General features: G+C 60.1%; 1 protein-coding gene across 1 annotated transcript; it reads left to right on the plus strand.

Annotated features, from left to right (window-relative positions):
• Positions 1–261: 261 nt before the first annotated feature.
• LOC139242259 (breakpoint cluster region protein-like) lies at positions 262–21459 on the plus strand (the record flags this gene model as incomplete). The annotated part of the gene is made up of 4 exons (XM_070870294.1): positions 262–410; positions 1630–1734; positions 3505–3690; positions 21316–21459. Coding segments are annotated over 4 exons (584 nt in total), but the record flags the coding sequence as incomplete, so codon positions are not given.
• Between the last annotated feature and the right edge of the window lie 260 nt (positions 21460–21719).

Below are 21719 nucleotides of genomic sequence, written 5' to 3' on the forward strand. Positions count from 1 at the left end.
ATGATACTGAGGGATGGTGCAGGGGGGTGGGCGGAGGGGCGGGGGCGTGGGCCGGGGGGTAACAGCCACGAGGCAGATGTTCCTGCCCCAGGCGCGGAGGTCCTGCTCCCCCCTTCGCGATATTGGGTCCGGGGCGCTCACGAGAGGAACCAATGAGCCCAATTTCTCCCCCGATGACTCTATGGTGGGCAAAGATTTGCAATTGTCTCCACATCCGCTCCCCTAACAACCGATCCGGGTATTTCTCCGTTCCCCCCCCAGTTTACGGAGACGAAGGGGAAGATCAAGAGGATGACCAGGTGTTCACCCAGGATCCCCTGCCGTATGGCCTCGTCCAATCAGATCGCAGCCACGGTGACCGATCGTCGGAGGACAGTGGAACGTTGTCGCCCATTGGTCCGCTCACACCGGTAGGTCCCGAAAAATCACATTCTCACACACTCACTCACACTCACTCACACTCACACTCACACACACACTCACTCACACATACTCACACATTCACACACACGCACACACACTCACACACTCACTCACACGCACACACACTCACACACACACTCACACTCACACTCACACACACTCACATACACACAATCACACTCACACGCACTCACACACACTCACTCACACATTCACACACACGCACACACACTCACACACACACTCACACTCACACACACTCACACTCACACACACTCACTCACACATACTCACACATTCACACACACTCACACACACACTCACACTCACACACACTCACACTCACACACACTCACTCACACATACTCACACATTCACACACACTCACACACACACAATCACACTCACACACACTCACTCACACATACTCACACACTCACACACACTCACACACACTCACTCACACATACTCACACATTCACACACACTCACACACACACAATCACACTCACACACACACACACACACAATCACACTCACACACACTCACTCACACATACTCACACACTCACACACACTCACACACACTCACTCACACACACACACACTCACTCACACTCACACACATTCTCACACACTCACTCACACTCACACACACACATACTCACACACACTCACACACACACTCACACACACACACACTCACTCACACTCACACACATTCTCACACACTCACTCACACTCACACTCACACACACACACACTCACACACACTCTCACACACACACTCACACACACACAAACTCACTCACACTCACACACACTCACACACACACACAGACACTCACTCACACTCACACACACTCACACACACTCTCACACACACACACACTCACACACACTCACTCACACATACTCACACATTCACACACTCACACACACTCACACACACACACTCACACACACATACTCACACTCACACACACGCACACATACACACACACTCTCTCTCTCTCACTCTCTCTCAAAAACCCAACACTCACAATCACTATCACTCACACTCTCACTCACTCACTCACACATTAAAACACACACACACACTCACACTCACACATTCACCTGTAGTATGGCCAGCTGGATTTGAGAAGCACGGTGTGTGTTTCCAATCTCTCAGGTTTGCTCTCCATGTTCCCCCCTCTTGCCTAGTTGGAGGAGGACCCTGAGAAACAGCTTCAGAGGAGGAGGATGGTCCTGAGTAAAGTGTTGGAGAACGAAGGCATATACGTCTCTGAGCTGGAGAGTCTCCTAATGGTGAGTAGGCTGTGTAAAGAACACTGTCTCATCTAACACTCCCAGAGCAGGTACAGGGGGTTAGACACAGAGTAAAGCTCCCTCTACACTGTCCCATCAAACACTCCCAGGGCAGGTACAGGGGGTTAGATACAGAGTAAAGCTTCCTCTACACTGTCCCCATCAAACACTCCCAGGGCAGGTACAGCACGGGGTTAGATACCGAGCAAAGCTCCCTCTATACTGTCCCATCCAACACTCCCAGGGCAGATACAGGGGGTGAGATACAGAGTAAAGCTCCCTCTACACTGTCCCATCAAACACTCCCAGGGCAGGAACAGCACGGGTTAGATACAGAGTAAAGCTCCCTCTACACTGTCCCATCAAACACTCCCAGGGCAGGTACAGGGGGTGAGCTACAGAGTAAAGCTCCCTCGACACTGTCCCATCAAACATTCCCAGGGCAGGTACAGCACGGGTTAGATACAGAGTAAAGCTCCCTCTACACTGTCCCATCAAACACTCCCAGGGCAGGTACAGCACGAGGTTAGATACAGAGTAAAGCTCCCTCTACACTGTCCCATCAAACACTCCCAGGGCAGGAACAGCATGGGTTAGATACAGAGTAAAGCTCCCTCTACACTGTCCCATCAAACACTCCCAGGGCAGGGACAGCACAGGGTTAGATACAGAGTAAAGCTCCCTCTACACTGTCCCATCAAACACTCCCAGGGCAGGTACAGCACAGGGTTAGATACAGAGTAAAGCTCCCTCTACACTGTCCGATCAAACACTCCCAGGGCAGGTACAGCACGGGGTTAGATACAGAGTAAAGCTCCCTCTACATTGTCCCATCAAACACTCCCAGGGCAGGTACAGCATGGGTTAGATACAGAGTAAAGCTCCCTCCACACTGTCCCATCAAACACTCCCAGGGCAGGCACAGCATGGGTTAGATACAGAGTAAAGCTCCCTCTATCCTGTCCCATCAAACACTCCCACTGCAGGTACAGCACGGGGTGAGATACAGAGTAAAGCTCCCTCTACACTGTCCCCATCAAACACTCCCAGGGCAGGTACAGGGGGTGAGATACAGAGTAAAGCTCCCTCTACACAGTCGAATCAAACACTCCCAGGGCAGGTACAGGGGGTTAGATACAGAGTAAAGCTCCCTCTACACTGTCCCATCAAACACTCCCAGGGCAGGTACAGCATGGGTTAGATACAGAGTAAAGCTCCCTCTGCACTGTCCCATCAAACACTCCCAGGGCAGGTACAGGGGGTTAGATACAGAGTAAAGCTCCCTCTGCACTGTCCCATCAAACACTCCCAGGGCAGGTACAGCACGGGGTTAGATACAGAATAAAGCTCCCTCGAAACTGTTTCATCAAACACTCCCAGGGTAGGTACAGCACAGGGTTAGATACAGAGTAAAGCTCTCTCTACACTGTCCCATCAAACACTCCCAGGGCAGGTACAGGGGGTTAGATACAGAGTAAAGCTCCCTCGTGTCCCGACACGAGTTTGGCTCCCCGTGCTCACGACCTCGATGAGTTTCATCACAATGAGATCGTTGACAATGTTGCGGCTCAAGACGCAACAGAAGCTGGCATCAGGCCGAGCTGCGTCTCAATTTCCCCCGGTAACTGAGAGAGGGAGAGAGTGAAGGAGAGTCAGAGTGAGCCATTGACGTCTTGTTTGAAAGGTCAGAGGTCACGCGCGTCTGACGGGGCCGCAGAGAAGCAAAGGTCGATGTTCTGCCCGTTACCTTCTCGTTCCCTCTCTCCGCAGCCAATCAGGCCGCTGAAGGCTGTCGCGTATACATCGCAGCCCGTGCTGACCAGCCAGGAGATACAGACCATCTTCTTCAACGTGCCCGAGCTGCACAACCTTCACAAGGACTTCTGCTCCAAGCTGAAGGAGCGGACTGAGGGCGGTGACGCGCTTCAGCCCGTGGGAGACCTGTTCCAGCAACTGGTGAGGGTCGCACATCGCTGAGAGTTTGTGCTGGCGACTAGGCACCAGCCTGAGAAACCAGCCTGAAATTACTGGCTGCCTGATTGTGTTGTGCTGATGTTTGAAGGTGCATCCCGGGGCTGTGGTGTGTTGGTGTTTGATGAACGTGATACTTGAGACAATGTGGGAGTACGTGTGATGCACACTTTCAGGCGTGACACTTTAAAGCTGTGACACGTTTAAGTGTTACATTTAACTTGTGGCACTTTCAATTGGGAGATAGTTACAAAAAACAGAATGGCTTGCATTTCTATAGCGCCTTTCAGGACCTTAGGACGTCGCAACGCCCTTTACAGCCAATGAAGCACTTTTTGAAGTGTAGTCACTGTTGTAATGTAGGAAACTCGGCAGCTAATTTATGCACAGCAAGCTCCCACAAGCGTGATAAAGACCAGATCATCTGTGGGATAAATATTGGCTTCGGACCAAGGCAGCTGAAGGCACGGCCGTCAATGGCGGACCAATTAAAATCGTTGACGGTCAAAATGCCAGAGTAGGTGGAGTGTCGCAGTCTAGGGGGATAATAGGGCAGGAGGAGATTACAGAGATAGGGTGAGTCCATGGAGCCATTTGCTTAACTGTTAGCCAGTGTACATCAGCGAGCACGTGGGTATGGGGTGATATTTGCAGCACGAAGGGGAAAGGGCAGGGGAGTGGGTTTTGCTGAGACACGTCACAGGCTTGAACGGGGCCTACTTCTTTGCTGGAACGGTTTTATGATTCTTAACGGCCTTCGAAATAGTGCCTTGGGATCTTTTACATCCACCTGAGAGATCAGACAGGGCATCAGTTTAACGTCTCATCCGACAGTGCGGCGCTCCCTCAGCACTGCCCTGGGAGTGTCAGCCGAGATTTATGTGCTCAAGTCCCTCGAGTGGGACTGGAACCGACAACCGTCTGACTCAGAGAGGAGTGTGCTAACCCACTGAGCTACTGCTGACACCAGAGGTGTGACACTGTCGGGGGTGACACTGTCGGGGGTGACACTGTCGGGTGTGACACTGTCGGGGGTGACACTGTCGGGGTGACACTGTCGGGTGTGACACTGTCGGGTGTGACACTGTCGGGGGTGACACTGTCGGAGGTGACACTGTCGGGGGTGACACTGTCGGGGTGACACTGTCGGACGTGACACTGTCGGACGTGACACTGTCGGGTGTGACACTGTCGGGGGTGACACTGTCGGGGGTGACACTGTCGGACGTGACACTGTCGGGGGTGACACTGTCGGGGGTGACACTGTCGGGGGTGACACTGTCGGGGTGACACTGTCGGACGTGACACTGTCGGGTGTGACACTGTCGGGGGTGACACTGTCGGGGGTGACACTGTCGGACGTGACACTGTCGGGTGTGACACTGTCGGGGTGACACTGTCGGGGGTGACACTGTCGGGTGTGACACTGTCGGGGGTGACACTGTCGGGGTGACACTGTCGGGGGTGACACTGTCGGGTGTGACACTGTCGGGGGTGACACTGTCGGGTGTGACACTGTCGGGGGTGACACTGTCGGGGGTGACACTGTCGGGGGTGACACTGTCGGGGGTGACACTGTCGGGGGTGACACTGTCGGACGTGACACTGTCGGGGGTGACACTGTCGGGGGTGACACTGTCGGGTGTGACACTGTCGGGGGTGACACTGTCGGGGTGACACTGTCGGGGGTGACACTGTCGGGGGTGACACTGTCGGACGTGACACTGTCGGGGTGACACTGTCGGGGGTGACACTGTCGGGGGTGACACTGTCGGGGGTGACACTGTCGGGGGTGACACTGTCGGACGTGACACTGTCGGGGGTGACACTGTCGGGGGTGACACTGTCGGGGTGACACTGTCGGGGGTGACACTGTCGGGGGTGACACTGTCGGGGTGACACTGTCGGACGTGACACTGTCGGGTGTGACACTGTCGGTGTGACACTGTCGGGGGTGACACTGTCGGGGTGACACTGTCGGGGGTGACACTGTCGGGTGTGACACTGTCGGGTGTGACACTGTCGGGGGTGACACTGTCGGGGGTGACACTGTCGGTGACACTGTCGGGGGTGACACTGTCGGGGGTGACACTGTCGGGGGTGACACTGTCGGGGTGACACTGTCGGGTGTGACACTGTCGGGGGTGACACTGTCGGGGGTGACACTGTCGGGGTGACACTGTCGGGGGTGACACTGTCGGGGGTGACACTGTCGGGGTGACACTGTCGGGTGTGACAATGTCGGGGGTGACACTGTCGGGGTGACACTGTCGGGGGTGACACTGTCGGGTGTGACACTGTCGGGGGTGACACTGTCGGGGTGACACTGTCGGGTGTGACACTGTCGGGGGTGATACTGTCGGACGTGACACTGTCGGGGGTGACACTGTCGGGGTGACACTGTCGGGTGTGACACTGTCGGGCGTGACACTGTCGGGGGTGAGACTGTCGGGTGTGACACTGTCGGGTGTGACACTGTCGGGGGTGACACTGTCGGGGGTGACACTGTCGGGTTGACACTGTCGGGGGTGACACTGTCGGGGTGACACTGTCGGGGGTGACACTGTCGGGGGTGACACTGTCGGGGGTGACACTGTCGGGGTGACACTGTCGGGGGTGACACTGTCGGGGTGACACTGTCGGGGGTGAAACTGTCGGGTGTGACACTGTCGGACGTGACACTGTCGGACGTGACACTGTCGGGGGTGACACTGTCGGGGGTGACACTGTCGGGGGTGACACTGTCGGGGTGACACTGTCGGGGGTGACACTGTCGGGGTGACACTGTCGGGGGTGACACTGTCGGGGTGACACTGTCGGGGGTGACACTGTCGGGGTGACACTGTCGGGTGTGACACTGTCGGGGTGACACTGTCGGGGGTGACACTGTCGGGGGTGACACTGTCGGGGGTGACACTGTCGGGTGTGACACTGTCGGGGGTGACACTGTCGGGGGTGACACTGTCAGGTGTGACACTGTCGGGTGTGACACTGTCGGGGGTGACACTGTCGGGTGTGACACTGTCGGGGGTGACACTGTCGGACGTGACACTGTCGGGGTGACACTGTCGGGGGTGACACTGTCGGACGTGACACTGTCGGGGTGACACTGTCGGGGGTGACACTGTCGGGGTGACACTGTCGGACGTGACACTGTCGGGGGTGACACTGTCGGGGGTGACACTGTCGAGGGTGACACTGTCGGACGTGACACTGTCGGGGTGACACTGTCGGGGGTGACACTGTCGGACGTGACACTGTCGGGTGTGACACTATCGAGGGTGACACTGTCGGGGGTGACACTGTCGGACGTGACACTGTCGGACGTGACACTCTCGGGGGTGACACTGTCGGACGTGACACTGTCGGGGTGACACTGTCGGGTGTGACACTGTCGGGGGTGACACTGTCGGACGTGACACTGTCGGGGTGACACTGTCGGGGGTGACACTGTCGGGGTGACACTGTCGGACGTGACACTGTCGGACGTGACACTGTCGGGGGTGACACTGTCGGGGTGACACTGTCGGACGTGACACTGTCGGGGTGACACTGTCGGGGGTGACACTGTCGGACGTGACACTGTCGGGGTGACACTGTCGGGTGTGACACTGTCGGACGTGACACTCTCGGGGGTGACACTGTCGGGGGTGACACTGTCGGGTGTGACACTGTCGGGGGTGACACCTGTCGGGGGTGACACTGTCGGGGTGACACTGTCGGACGTGACACTGTCGGATGTGACACTGTCGGGGGTGACACTGTCGAGGGTGACACTGTCGAGGGTGACACTGTCGCGGGTGACACTGTCGAGGGTGACACTGTCGGGGGTGACACTGTCGGGGGTGACACTGTCGGGGGTGACACTGTCCGACGTGACACTGTCGGGGGTGACACTGTCGGACGTGACACTGTCGGACGTGACACTGTCGGGGTGACACTGTCGGGGGTGACACTGTCGGACGTGACACTGTCGGACGTGACACTGTCGGGGGTGACACTGTCGGGGGTGACACTGTCGGACGTGACACTGTCGGGGGTGACACTGTCGGGGGTGACACTGTCGGACGTGACACTGTCGGGGGTGACACTGTCGCGGGTGACACTGTCGGGGGTGACACTGTCGGGTGTGACACTGTCGGGGGTGACACTGTCGGGGGTGACACTGTCGGACGTGACACTGTCGGGGGTGACACTGTCGGGGGTGACACTGTCGGACGTGACACTGTCGGGGGTGACACTGTCGGGGGTGACACAGTCGGGGGTGACACTGTCGGACGTGACACTGTCGGGGGTGACACTGTCGGGGGTGACACTGTCGGGGTGACACTGTCGGGGGTGACACTGTCGGGGGTGACACTGTCGGACGTGACACTGTCGGGGGTGACACTGTCGGGGGTGACACTGTCGGACGTGACACTGTCGGGGGTGACACTGTCGGGGGTGACACTGTCGGACGTGACACTGTCGGACGTGACACTGTCGGGGGTGACACTGTCGGGGGTGACACTGTCGGAGGTGACACTGTCGGGTGTGACACTGTCGGGGGTGACACTGTCGGGTGTGACACTGTCTGGGGTGACACTGTCGGGGGTGACACTGTCGGACGTGACACTGTCGGACGTGACACTGTCGGGGGTGACACTGTCGGGTGTGACACTGTCGGGGGTGACACTGTCGGGGGTGACACTGTCTGGGGTGACACTGTCGGGGGTGACACTGTCGGGTGTGACATTGTCGGACGTGACACTGACACTGTCGGACGTGACACTGTCGGACGTGACACTGTCGGGGGTGACACTGTCGGGGGTGACACTGTCTGACGTGACACTGTCGGGGGTGACACTGTAGGGGTGACACTGTCGGGGGTGACACTGTCGGGGGTGACACTGTCGGGGTGACACTGTCGGGGGTGACACTGTCGGGGTGACACTGTCGGGGGTGACACTGTCGGGGGTGACACTGTCGGACGTGACACTGTCGGGGTGACACTGTCGGTGTGACACTGTCGGGGGTGACACTGTCGGGGTGACACTGTCGGGGGTGACACTGTCGGGGGTGACACTGTCGGGGGTGACACTGTCGGATGTGACACTGTCGGACGTGACACTGTCGGGTGTGACACTGTCGGGGGTGACACTGGCGGGGTAACACTGTCGGGTGTGACACTGTCGGGGGTGACACTGTCGGGGTGACACTGTCGGGGGTGACACTGTCGGGGGTGACACTGTCGGTGTGACACTGTCGGGTGTGACACTGTCAGACGTGACACTGTCGGGGGTGACACTGTCGGGTGTGACACTGTCGGGGGTGACACTGTCGGGTGTGACACTGTCGGGGGTGACACTGTCGGGGTGACACTGTCGGACGTGACACTGTCGGGGGTGACACTGTCGGGTGTGACAATGTCGGGGGTGACACTGTCGGGGGTGACACTGTCGGATGTGACACTGTCGGGGTGACACTGTCGGGTGTGACAATGTCGGGGGTGACACTGTCGGTGGTGACACTGTCGGGGTGACACTGTCGGGTGTGACAATGTCGGGGGTGACACTGTCGGTGGTGACACTGTCGGGGTGACACTGTCGGGGTGACACTGTCGGACGTGACACTGTCGGGGTGACACTGTCGGGGGTGACACTGTCTGGGGTGACACTGTCGGGGGTGACACTGTCGGACGTGACACTGTCGGGGGTGACACTGTCGGACGTGACACTGTCGGGGGTGACACTGTCGGGTGTGACACTGTCGGGGGTGACACTGTCGGGGGTGACACTGTCGGACGTGACACTGTCGGGTGTGACACTGTCGGGGGTGACACTGTCGGGGGTGACACTGTCGGGCGTGACACTGTCGGGTGTGACACTGTCGGGGGTGACACTGTCGGGTGTGACACTGTCGGGGGTGACACTGTCGGACGTGACACTGTCGGGGTTGACACTGTCGGGGGTGACACTGTCGGGGGTGACACTGTCGGACGTGACACTGTCGGGGGTGACACTGTCGGGGGTGACACTGTCGGGGGTGACACTGTCGGGCGTGACACTGTCGGGTGTGACACTGTCGGGGGTGACACTGTCGGGGGTGACACTGTCGGACGTGACACACACTGTCGGGGGTGACACTGTCGGGTGTGACACTGTCGGGCGTGACACTGTCGGGGGTGACACTGTCGGGGTGACACTGTCGGGGGTGACACTGTCGGACGTGACACTGTCGTGTGTGACACTGTCTGGGGTGACACTGTCGGGGGTGACACTGTCGAGGGTGACACTGTCGGGGGTGACACTGTCGGGGTGACACTGTCGGGTGTGACACTGTCGGGGTGACACTGTCGGGGGTGACACTGTCGGACGTGACACTGTCGGGGGTGACACTGTCGGGGTGACACTGTCGGGGGTGACACTGTCGGGGGTGACACTGTCGGACGTGACACTGTCGGGGTGACACTGTCGGGGGTGACACTGTCGGACGTGACACTGTCGGGGGTGAAACTGTCGGGGGTGACACTGTCGGGGGTGACACTGTCGGTCGTGACACTGTCGGGGGTGACACTGTCGGGTGTGACACTGTCGGACGTGACACTGTCGGGCGTGACACTGTCGGGGGTGACACTGTCGGGGGTGACACTGTCGGGGGTGACACTGTCGGGGTGACACTGTCGGGGGTGACACTGTCGGGTGTGACACTGTCGGGGGTGACACTGTCGGGGGTGACACTGTCGGACGTGACACTGTCGGGTGTGACACTGTCGGGGTGACACTGTCGGGGGTGACACTGTTGGACGTAACACTGTCGGGGGTGACACTGTCGGACGTGACACTGTCGGATGTGACACTGTCGGATGTGACACTGTCGGGGGTGACACTGTCGGGGTGACACTGTCGGATGTGACACTGTCGGGGGTGACACTGTCGGGGGTGACACTGTCGGACGTGGCACTGTCGGGTGTGACACTGTCGGACGTGACACTGTCGGGGGTGACACTGTCGGACGTGACACTGTCGGACGTGACACTGTCGGACGTGACACTGTCGGGGGTGACACTGTCGGACGTGACACTGTCGGGGTGACACTGTCGGGGGTGACACTGTCGGACGTGACACTGTCGGGTGTGACACTGTCGGACGTGACACTGTCGGACGTGACACTGTCGGGGGTGACACTGTCGGGGGTGACACTGTCGGGGTGACACTGTCGGGGGTGACACTGTCGGGTGTGACACTGTCGGGGGTGACACTGTCGGGGGTGACACTGTCGGACGTGACACTGTCGGGGGCGACACTGTCGGGGGTGACACTGTCGGGGGTGACACTGTCGGACGTGACACTGTCGGGGGTGACACTGTCGGACGTGACACTGTCGGGTGTGACACTGTCGGGGGTGACACTGTCGGGTGTGACACTGTCGGGGGTGACACTGTCGGTGTGACACTGTCGGGTGTGACACTGTCGGGGTGACACTGTCGGGGGTGACACTGTCGGACGTGACACTGTCGGGCGTGACACTGTCGGACGTGACACTGTCGGGGGTGACACTGTCGGGTGTGACACTGTCGGGGTGACACTGTCGGGGGTGACACTGTCGGGGGTGACACTGTCGGACGTGACACTGTCGGGGTGACACTGTCGGACGTGACACTGTCGGACGTGACACTGTCGGGGGTGACACTGTCGGGGGTGACACTGTCGGACGTGACACTGTCGGGGGTGACACTGTCGGGGTGACACTGTCGGATGTGACACTGTCGGGGGTGACACTGTCGGGTGTGACACTGTCGGGGGTGACACTGTCGGACGTGACACTGTCGGGGGTGACACTGTCGGGGTGACACTGTCGGATGTGACACTGTCGGGGGTGACACTGTCGGGTGTGACACTGTCGGGGGTGACACTGTCGGGGGTGACACTGTCGGACGTGACACTGTCGGGGGTGACACTGTCGGGGGTGACACTGTCGGACGTGACACTGTCGGGGGTGACACTGTCGGACGTGACACTGTCGGATGTGACACTGTCGGGGGTGACACTGTCGGGTGTGACACTGTCGGGGGTGACACTGTCGGGGGTGACACTGTCGGGTGTGACACTGTCGGACGTGACACTGTCGGGTGTGACACTGTCGGGGTGACACTGTCGGACGTGACACTGTCGGGGGTGACACTGTCGGGGGTGACACTGTCGGACGTGACACTGTCGGGGGTGACACTGTCGGACGTGACACTGTCGGGGGTGACACTGTCGGACGTGACACTGTCGGGGGTGACACTGTCGGGGGTGACACTGTCGGGGTGACACTGTCGGGTGTGACACTGTCGGGGTGACACTGTCGGGGGTGACACTGTCGGGGTGACACTGTCGGGGGTGACACTGTCGGGGGTGACACTGTCGGGGTGACACTGTCGGGGGTGACACTGTCGGACGTGATACTGTCGGGGTGACACTGTCGGACGTGACACTGTCGGACGTGACACTGTCAGGGTGACACTGTCGGGGTGACACTGTCGGGGGTGACACTGTCGGACGTGACACTGTCGGGGGTGACACTGTCGGGGTGACACTGTCGGGGGTGACACTGTCGGGGGTGACACTGTCGGGGTGACACTGTCGGGGTTGACACTGCCGGACGTGACACTGTCGGGGGTGACACTGTCGGGGGTGACACTGTCGGGCGTGACACTGTCGGGGGTGACACTGTCGGGGTGACACTGTCGGACGTGATACTGTCGGGGGTGACACTGTCGGGTGTGACACTGTCGGACGTGACACTGTCGGACGTGACACTGTCGGGTGTGACACTGTCGGGTGTGACACTGTCGGACGTGATACTGTCGGACGTGACACTGTCGGGGGTGACACTGTCGGACGTGACACTGTCGGGTGTGACACTGTCGGGTGTGACACTGTCGGGGGTGACACTGTCGGGGGTGACACTGTCGGGGTGACACTGTCGGGGGTGACACTGTCGGACGTGACACTGTCGGGGGTGACACTGTCGGGTGTGACACTGTCGGGTGTGACACTGTCGGGGGTGACACTGTCGGGGGTGACACTGTCGGGGGTGACACTGTCGGACGTGACACTGTCGGGTGTGACACTGTCGGGTGTGACATTGTCGGGGGTGACACTGTCGGATGTGACACTGTCGGGGGTGACACTGTCGGGGGTGACACTTTCGGGGGTGACACTGTCGGGGGTGACACTGTCGAGGGTGACACTGTCGGACGTGACACTGTCGGGGGTGACACTGTCGGGGGTGACACTGTCGGACGTGACACTGTCGGGTGTGACACTGTCGGGTGTGACACTGTCGGGGGTGACACTGTCGGGTGTGACACTGTCGGGGGTGACACTGTCAGACGTGACACTGTCGGGTGTGACACTATCGGGGGTGACACTGTCGGGGGTGACACTGTCGGGGGTGACACTGTCGGGGGTCACACTGTCGGACGTGACACTGTCGGGGGTGACACTGTCGGACGTGACACTGTCGGGGGTGACACTGTCGGGGGTGACACTATCGGACGTGACACTGTCGGAGGTGACACTGTCGGGTGTGACACTGTCGGACGTGACACTGTCGGGGGTGACAATGTCGGGTGTGACACTGTCGGGGGTGACACTGTCGGAGGTGACACTGTCGGGTGTGACACTGTCGGGCGTGACACTGTCGGACGTGACACTGTCGGAGGTGACACTGTCGGGCGTGACACTGTCGGGGTGACACTGTCGGAGGTGACACTGTCGGGTGTGACACTGTCGGGCGTGACACTGTCGGACGTGACACTGTCGGAGGTGACACTGTCGGGCGTGACACTGTCGGGGTGACACTGTCGGGTGTGACACTGTCGGGCGTGACACTGTCGGGGGTGACACTGTCGGACGTGATACTGTCGGACGTGACACTGTCGGGGGTGACACTGTCGGGGGTGACACTGTCGGACGTGACACTGTCGGGTGTGACACTGTCGGGTGTGACACTGTCGGGGGTGACACTGTCGGGGGTGACACTGTCGGGGGTGACACTGTCGGGGGTGACACTGTCGGACGTGACACTGTCGGGGGTGACACTGTCGGGTGTGACACTGTCGGGGGTGACACTGTCGGGCGTGACACTGTCGGGGGTGACACTGTCGGGGTGACACTGTCGGACGTGACACTGTCGGGGGTGACACTGTCGGACGTGACACTGTCGGGGGTGACACTGTCGGGGGTGACACTGTCGGGGGTGACACTGTCGGAGGTGACACTGTCGGGTGTGACACTGTCGGACGTGACACTGTCGGGGGTGACACTGTCGGGTGTGACACTGTCGGGGGTGACACTGTCGGGGGTGACACTGTCGGGTGTGACACTGTCGGGCGTGACACTGTCGGACGTGACACTGTCGGAGGTGACACTGTCGGGCGTGACACTGTCGGGGTGACACTGTCGGAGGTGACACTGTCGGGTGTGACACTGTCGGGCGTGACACTGTCGGACGTGACACTGTCGGGCGTGACACTGTCGGGCGTGACACTGTCGGACGTGACACTGTCGGAGGTGACACTGTCGGGCGTGACACTGTCGGGGTGACACTGTCGGGGTGACACTGTCTGGTGTGACACTGTCGGGGGTGACACTGTCGGAGGTGACACTGTCGGGTGTGACACTGTCGGGGGTGACACTGTCGGGGGTGACACTGTCGGAGGTGACACTGTCGGGTGTGACACTGTCGGGCGTGACACTGTCGGAGGTGACACTGTCGGGTGTGACACTGTCGGGTGTGACACTGTCGGGGGTGACACTGTCGGGGTGACACTGTCGGGGGTGACACTGTCGGGGTGACACTGTCGAGGGTGACACTGTCGGGGTGACACTGTCGGACGTGACACTGTCGGGGGTGACACTGTCGGGGGTGACACTGTTGGGGGTGACACTGTCGGGGGTGACACTGTCGGGGGTGACACTGTCGGGGTGACACTGTCGGACGTGACACTGTCGGATGTGACACTGTCGGGTGTGACACTGTCGGGGTGACACTGTCGAGGGTGACACTGTCGGGGTGACACTGTCGGACGTGACACTGTCGGGGGTGACACTGTCGGGGTGACACTGTCGGAGGTGACACTGTCGGGGGTGACACTGTCGGGGGTGACACTGTCGGGGGTGACACTGTCGGGTGTGACACTGTCGGGGGTGACACTGTCGGGGGTGACACTGTTGGGGGTGACACTGTCGGAGGTGACACTGTCGGGGGTGACACTGTCGGGGGTGACACTGTCGGGGGTGACACTGTCGGGCGTGACACTGTCGGGGTGACACTGTCGGGTGTGACACTGTCGGGCGTGACACTGTCGGGGGTGACACTGTCGGGGTGACACTGTCGGGCGTGACACTGTCGGAGGTGACACTGTCGGGCGTGACACTGTCGGGGTGACACTGTCGGGGTGACACTGTCTGGTGTGACACTGTCGGAGGTGACACTGTCGGGGGTGACACTGTCGGACGTGACACTGTCGGAGGTGACACTGTCGGGTGTGACACTGTCGGACGTGACACTGTCGGGGGTGACAATGTCGGGTGTGACACTGTCGGGGGTGACACTGTCGGAGGTGACACTGTCGGGGGTGACACTGTCGGGTGTGACACTGTCGGGCGTGACACTGTCGGACGTGACACTGTCGGAGGTGACACTGTCGGGCGTGACACTGTCGGGGTGACACTGTCGGAGGTGACACTGTCGGGTGTGACACTGTCGGGCGTGACACTGTCGGACGTGACACTGTCGGAGGTGACACTGTCGGGCGTGACACTGTCGGGGTGACACTGTCGGGTGTGACACTGTCGGGCGTGACACTGTCGGACGTGATACTGTCGGACGTGACACTGTCGGGGGTGACACTGTCGGACGTGACACTGTCGGGTGTGACACTGTCGGGTGTGACACTGTCGGGGGTGACACTGTCGGGGTGACACTGTCGGGGGTGACACTGTCGGGTGTGACACTGTCGGGGGTGACACTGTCGGGGGTGACACTGTCGGACGTGACACTGTCGGGTGTGACACGGTCGGGTGTGACATTGTCGGGGGTGACACTGTCGGGGGTGACACTGTCGGATGTGACACTGTCGGGGGTGACACTGTCGGGGGTGACACTGTCGGACGTGACACTGTCGGACGTGACACTGTCGGGGGTGACACTGTCGGGGGTGACACTGTCGGACGTGACACTGTCGGGGTGACACTGTCGGGGGTGACACTGTCGGGGGTGACACTGTCAGACGTGACACTGTCGGGTGTGACACTGTCGGGGGTGACACTGTCGGACGTGACACTGTCGGGGGTGACACTGTCGGGGTGACACTGTCGGACGTGACACTGTCGGGGGTGACACTGTCGGACGTGACACTGTCGGGGGTGACACTGTCGGACGTGACACTGTCGGAGGTGACACTGTCGGGTGTGACACTGTCGGACGTGACACTGTCGGGGGTGACACTGTCGGGTGTGACACTGTCGGGGGTGACACTGTCGGAGGTGACACTGTCGGGGGTGACACTGTCGGGCGTGACACTGTCGGACGTGACACTGTCGGAGGTGACACTGTCGGGCGTGACACTGTCGGGGTGACACTGTCGGAGGTGACACTGTCGGGCGTGACACTGTCGGGCGTGACACTGTCGGACGTGGCACTGTCGGGCGTGACACTGTCGGGGTGACACTGTCGGGTGTGACACTGTCGGGCGTGACACTGTCGGGGTGACACTGTCGGACGTGACACTGTCGGAGGTGACACTGTCGGGCGTGACACTGTCGGGGTGACACTGTCGGGGTGACACTGTCTGGTGTGACACTGTCGGGGGTGACACTGTCGGAGGTGACACTGTCGGGTGTGACACTGTCGGGGGTGACACTGTCGGGGGTGACACTGTCGGAGGTGACACTGTCGGGTGTGACACTGTCGGGCGTGACACTGTCGGAGGTGACACTGTCGGGGGTGACACTGTCGGGGTGACACTGTCGGGGGTGACACTGTCGGGGGTGACACTGTCGGGGTGACACTGTCGAGGGTGACACTGTCGGGGTGACACTGTCGGACGTGACACTGTCGGGGGTGACACTGTCGGGGGTGACACTGTCGGGGGTGACACTGTCGGGGGTGACACTGTCGGGGTGACACTGTCGGACGTGACACTGTCGGATGTGACACTGTCGGGTGTGACACTGTCGGGGTGACACTGTCGAGGGTGACACTGTCGGGGTGACACTGTCGGACGTGACACTGTCGGGGTGACACTGTCGGAGGTGACACTGTCGGGGGTGACACTGTCGGGGGTGACACTGTTGGGGGTGACACTGTCGGGTGTGACACTGTCGGAGGTGACACTGTCGGGGGTGACACTGTTGGGGGTGACACTGTCGGAGGTGACACTGTCGGGGGTGACACTGTCGGGGGTGACACTGTCGGAGGTGACACTGTCGGGCGTGACACTGTCGGGGTGACACTGTCGGGTGTGACACTGTCGGGCGTGACACTGTCGGGGGTGACACTGTCGGGGTGACACTGTCGGGCGTGACACTGTCGGAGGTGACACTGTCGGGCGTGACACTGTCGGGGTGACACTGTCGGGGTGACACTGTCTGGTGTGACACTGTCGGAGGTGACACTGTCGGGGGTGACACTGTCGGAGGTGACACTGTCGGGTGTGACACTGTCGGGGGTGACACTGTCGGAGGTGACACTGTCGGGCGTGACACTGTCGGGCGTGACACTGTCGGACGTGACACTGTCGGAGGTGACACTGTCGGGTGTGACACTGTCGGGTGTGACACTGTCGGGGGTGACACTGTCGGGGGTGACACTGTCGAGGGTGACACTGTCGGGGTGACACTGTCGGAGGTGACACTGTCGGGGTGACACTGTCGGGTGTGACACTGTCGGGGGTGACACTGTCGGGGTGACACTGTCGGGGTGACACTGTCGAGGGTGACACTGTCGGGGTGACACTGTCGGACGTGACACTGTCGGGGGTGACACTGTTGGGGGTGACACTGTCGGAGGTGACACTGTCGGGGGTGACACTGTCGGGGGTGACACTGTCGGAGGTGACACTGTCGGGGGTGACACTGTCGTGGGTGACACTGTCGGGGTGACACTGTCGGATGTGACACTGTCGGATGTGACACTGTCGGGTGTGACACTGTCGGGGTGACACTGTCGAGGGTGACACTGTCGGGGTGACACTGTCGGACGTGACACTGTCGGGGTGACACTGTCGGGGGTGACACTGTCGGGGGTGACACTGTCGGGGGTGACACTGTCGGGGGTGACACTGTCGGACGTGACACTGTCGGGGGTGACACTGTCGGACGTGACACTGTCGGGGGTGACACTATCGGGGGTGACACTGTCTGGTGTGACACTGTCGGACGTGACACTGTCGGGTGTGACACTGTCGGGGGTGACACTGTCGGGGGTGACACTGTCTGGTGTGACACTGTCGGACGTGACACTGTCGGGTGTGACACTGTCGGGGGTGACACTGTCGGGTGTGACACTGTCGGGGGTGACACTGTCGGACGTGACACTGTCGGGTGTGACACTGTCGGGGGTGACACTGTCGGACGTGACACTGTCGGGCGTGACACTGTCGGGTGTGACACTGTCGGACGTGACACTGTCGGGGTGACATTGTCAGGTGTGACACTGTCGGGGGTGACACTGTCGGGGTGACACTGTCGGGTGTGACAATGTCGGGGGTGACACTGTCGGGTGTGACACTGTCGGACTAGACACTGTCGGGGGTGACACTGTCGGGGGTGACACTGTCGGGGTGACACTGTCGGGGGTGACACTGTCGGATGTGACACTGTCGGGGTGACACTGTCGGGTGTGACACTGTCGGGGTGACACTGTCGGGTGTGATACTGTCGGGGGTGACACTGTCGGGGGTGACACTGTTAGGGGTGACACTGTCGGAGGTGACACTGTCGGGGGTGACACTGTCGGACGTGACACTGTCGAGGGTGACACTGTCGGGGGTGACACTGTCGGGTGTGATACTGTCGGGGGTGACACTGTCGGGTGTGACACTGTCGGGGGTGACACTGTCGGACGTGACACTGTCGGGGGTGACACTGTCGGGGGTGACACTGTCGGGTGTGATACTGTCGGGGGTGACACTGTCGGGGGTGACACTGTCGGGTGTGATACTGTCGGGGGTGACACTGTCGGGTGTGACACTGTCGGGGGTGACACTGTCGGAGGTGACACTGTCGGGGGTGACACTGTCGGGGGTGACACTGTCGGGGTGACACTGTCGGGGGTGACACTGTCGGGGTGACACTGTCGGGGGTGACACTGTCGGGGGTGACACTGTCGGGGTGACACTGTCGAGGGTGACACTGTCGGGTGTGATACTGTCGGGTGTGACACTGTCGGGGGTGACACTGTCGGGGGTGACACTGTCGGGGGTGACACTGTCGGGCGTGACACTGTCGGGGGTGACACTATCGGGGGTGACACTGTCGGATGTGACACTGTCGGGGGTGACACTGTCGGGGTGACACTGTCGGGTGTGACACTGTCGGGCGTGACACTGTCGGGGGTGACACTGTCGGGTGTGACACTGTCGGGGTGACACTGTCGGACGTGACACTGTCGGGGGTGACACTGTCGGGGGTGACACTGTCGGGGGTGACACTGTCGGACGTGACACTGTCGGGGTGACACTGTCGGACGTGACACTGTCGGGGGTGACACTGTCGGGTGTGACACTGTCGGACGTGACACTGTCGGGTGTGACACTGTCGGGGGTGACACTGTCGGACGTGACACTGTCGGGGGTGACACTGTCGGGTGTGACACTGTCGGGGGTGACACTGTCGGACGTGATACTGTCGGGGTGACACTGTCGGGGGTGACACTGTCGGATGTGACACTGTCGGGGGTGACACTGTCGGGGGTGACACTGTCGGATGTGACACTGTCGGGGGTGACACTGTCGGAGTGACACTGTCGGGGTGACACTGTCGGACGTGACACTGTCGGGGATGACACTGTCGGGTGTGACACTGTCGGACGTGACACTGTCGGGGGTGACACTGTCGGGGTGACACTGTCGGACGTGACACTGTCGGGGGTGACACTGTCGGGGTGACACTGTCGGGTGTGACACTGTCGGGGGTGACACTGTCGGACGTGACACTGTCGGGGGTGACACTGTCGGGGTGACACTGTCGGACGTGACACTGTCGGGGGTGACACTGTCGGGTGTGACACTGTCGGGGGTGACACTGTCGGGTGTGACTCCACAGGTGTGACACTGTCGGGCGTGACACTGTCGGGGGTGACACTGTCGAGGGTGACACTGTCGGGTGTGACACCACAGGTGAGACACTGTCGGGCGTGACACTGTCGGGCATGACTCCACAGGTGTGACACTGTCGGGCGTGACTCCACAGGTGTGACACTGTCGGACGTGACACCACAGGTGTGACACTGTCGGGCGTGACTCCACAGGTGTGACACTGTCGGGCGTGACTCCACAGGTGTGACACTGTCGGACGTGACACCACAGGTGTGACACTGTCGGGCGTGACACTGTCGGGCGTGACACCACAGGTGTGACACTGTTGGGCGTGTCACTGTTGGGCGTGACACTGTCGGGCGTGACTCCACAGGTGTGACACTGTTGGGCGTGACACTGTCGGGCGTGACTCCACAGGTGTGACACTGTTGGGCGTGTCACTGTTGGGCGTGACACTGTCGGGCGTGACTCCACAGGTGTGACACTGTTGGGCGTGACACTGTCGGGCGTGACACTGTCGGGCGTGACTCCACATATCTGACACTGTTGGGTGTGACACTGTCGGGCGTGACACTGTCGGGCGTAACTCCACAGGTGTGACACTGTCGGGCGTGACACTGTCGGGCGTGACACCACAGGTGTGACACTGTCGGGCGTGACACTGTCGGGCGTGACTCCACAGGTGTGACACTGTCGGGCGTGACACTGTCGGGGTGACACTGTCGGGTGTGACACTGTCGGGGGTGACACTGTCAGGCGTGACACTGTCGGGCGTGACTCCACAGGTGTGACACTGTCGGGCGTGAGACTGTCGGGCGTGACACCACAGATGTGACACTGTTGGGTGTGACACTGTCGGGCGTGACTCCACAGGTGTGACACTGTCGGGCGTGACACTGTTGGGCGTGACACCACAGGTGTGACACTGTTGGGTGTGACACTGTCGGGCGTGACACTGTCGGGCGTGACTCCACAGGTGTGACACTGTCGGGCGTGACTCCACAGGTGTGACACTGTCGGGCGTGACACTGTCGGGCGTGACACCACAGATGTGACACTGTCGGGCGTGACACTGTCGGGCGTGACTCCACATGTGTGACACTGTTGGGTGTGACACTGTCGGGCGTGACTCCACATGTGTGACACTGTTGGGTGTGACATTGTCGGGCGTGACACTATCGGGCGTGACACCACATGTGTGACACTGTTGGGTGTGACACTGTAGGACGTGACTCCACAGGTGTGACACTGCTGTCTGACCAGCCTCCACAGGCAGACACTTATTGCGAGTATTGACGGGTTGTGTGATTATATTACAGGTGAACCAATTTGGGATTTATCAAGCCTTTGTGAACAATTACCTAATCGCCGTGGAGACCGCAGAAAAATGCGCTCAGAACAAAGTTCAGTTTAAACAAATCGCTCAGGTACACTTTAATTCACTGACAGGGTGTCCTCTGCCGGTGCTCTCTCTCTCTCTATCTGTGTGTCTCTCTCTCTATTCTATCTCTGTCTTTCTCTTCTCTCTTTCTCTGTCCTCTATCTGTGTCCTCTCTCTCTCTATTCTCTCTCTGTCTCTCTCTATCCTCTATCTGTGTTCTCTCTCTCTCTATCCTCTATCTATGTTCTCTCTCTCTCTCTATCCTCTATCTGTGTTCTCTCTCTCTCTCTCTATCCTCTGTCTGTGTTCTCTCTCTCTCTCTCTATCCTCTATCTGTGTTCT

The sequence above is a fragment of the Pristiophorus japonicus genome, unplaced genomic scaffold (assembly GCF_044704955.1).
Source record: "Pristiophorus japonicus isolate sPriJap1 unplaced genomic scaffold, sPriJap1.hap1 HAP1_SCAFFOLD_1279, whole genome shotgun sequence".
Classification (NCBI taxonomy): domain Eukaryota; kingdom Metazoa; phylum Chordata; class Chondrichthyes; family Pristiophoridae; genus Pristiophorus; species Pristiophorus japonicus.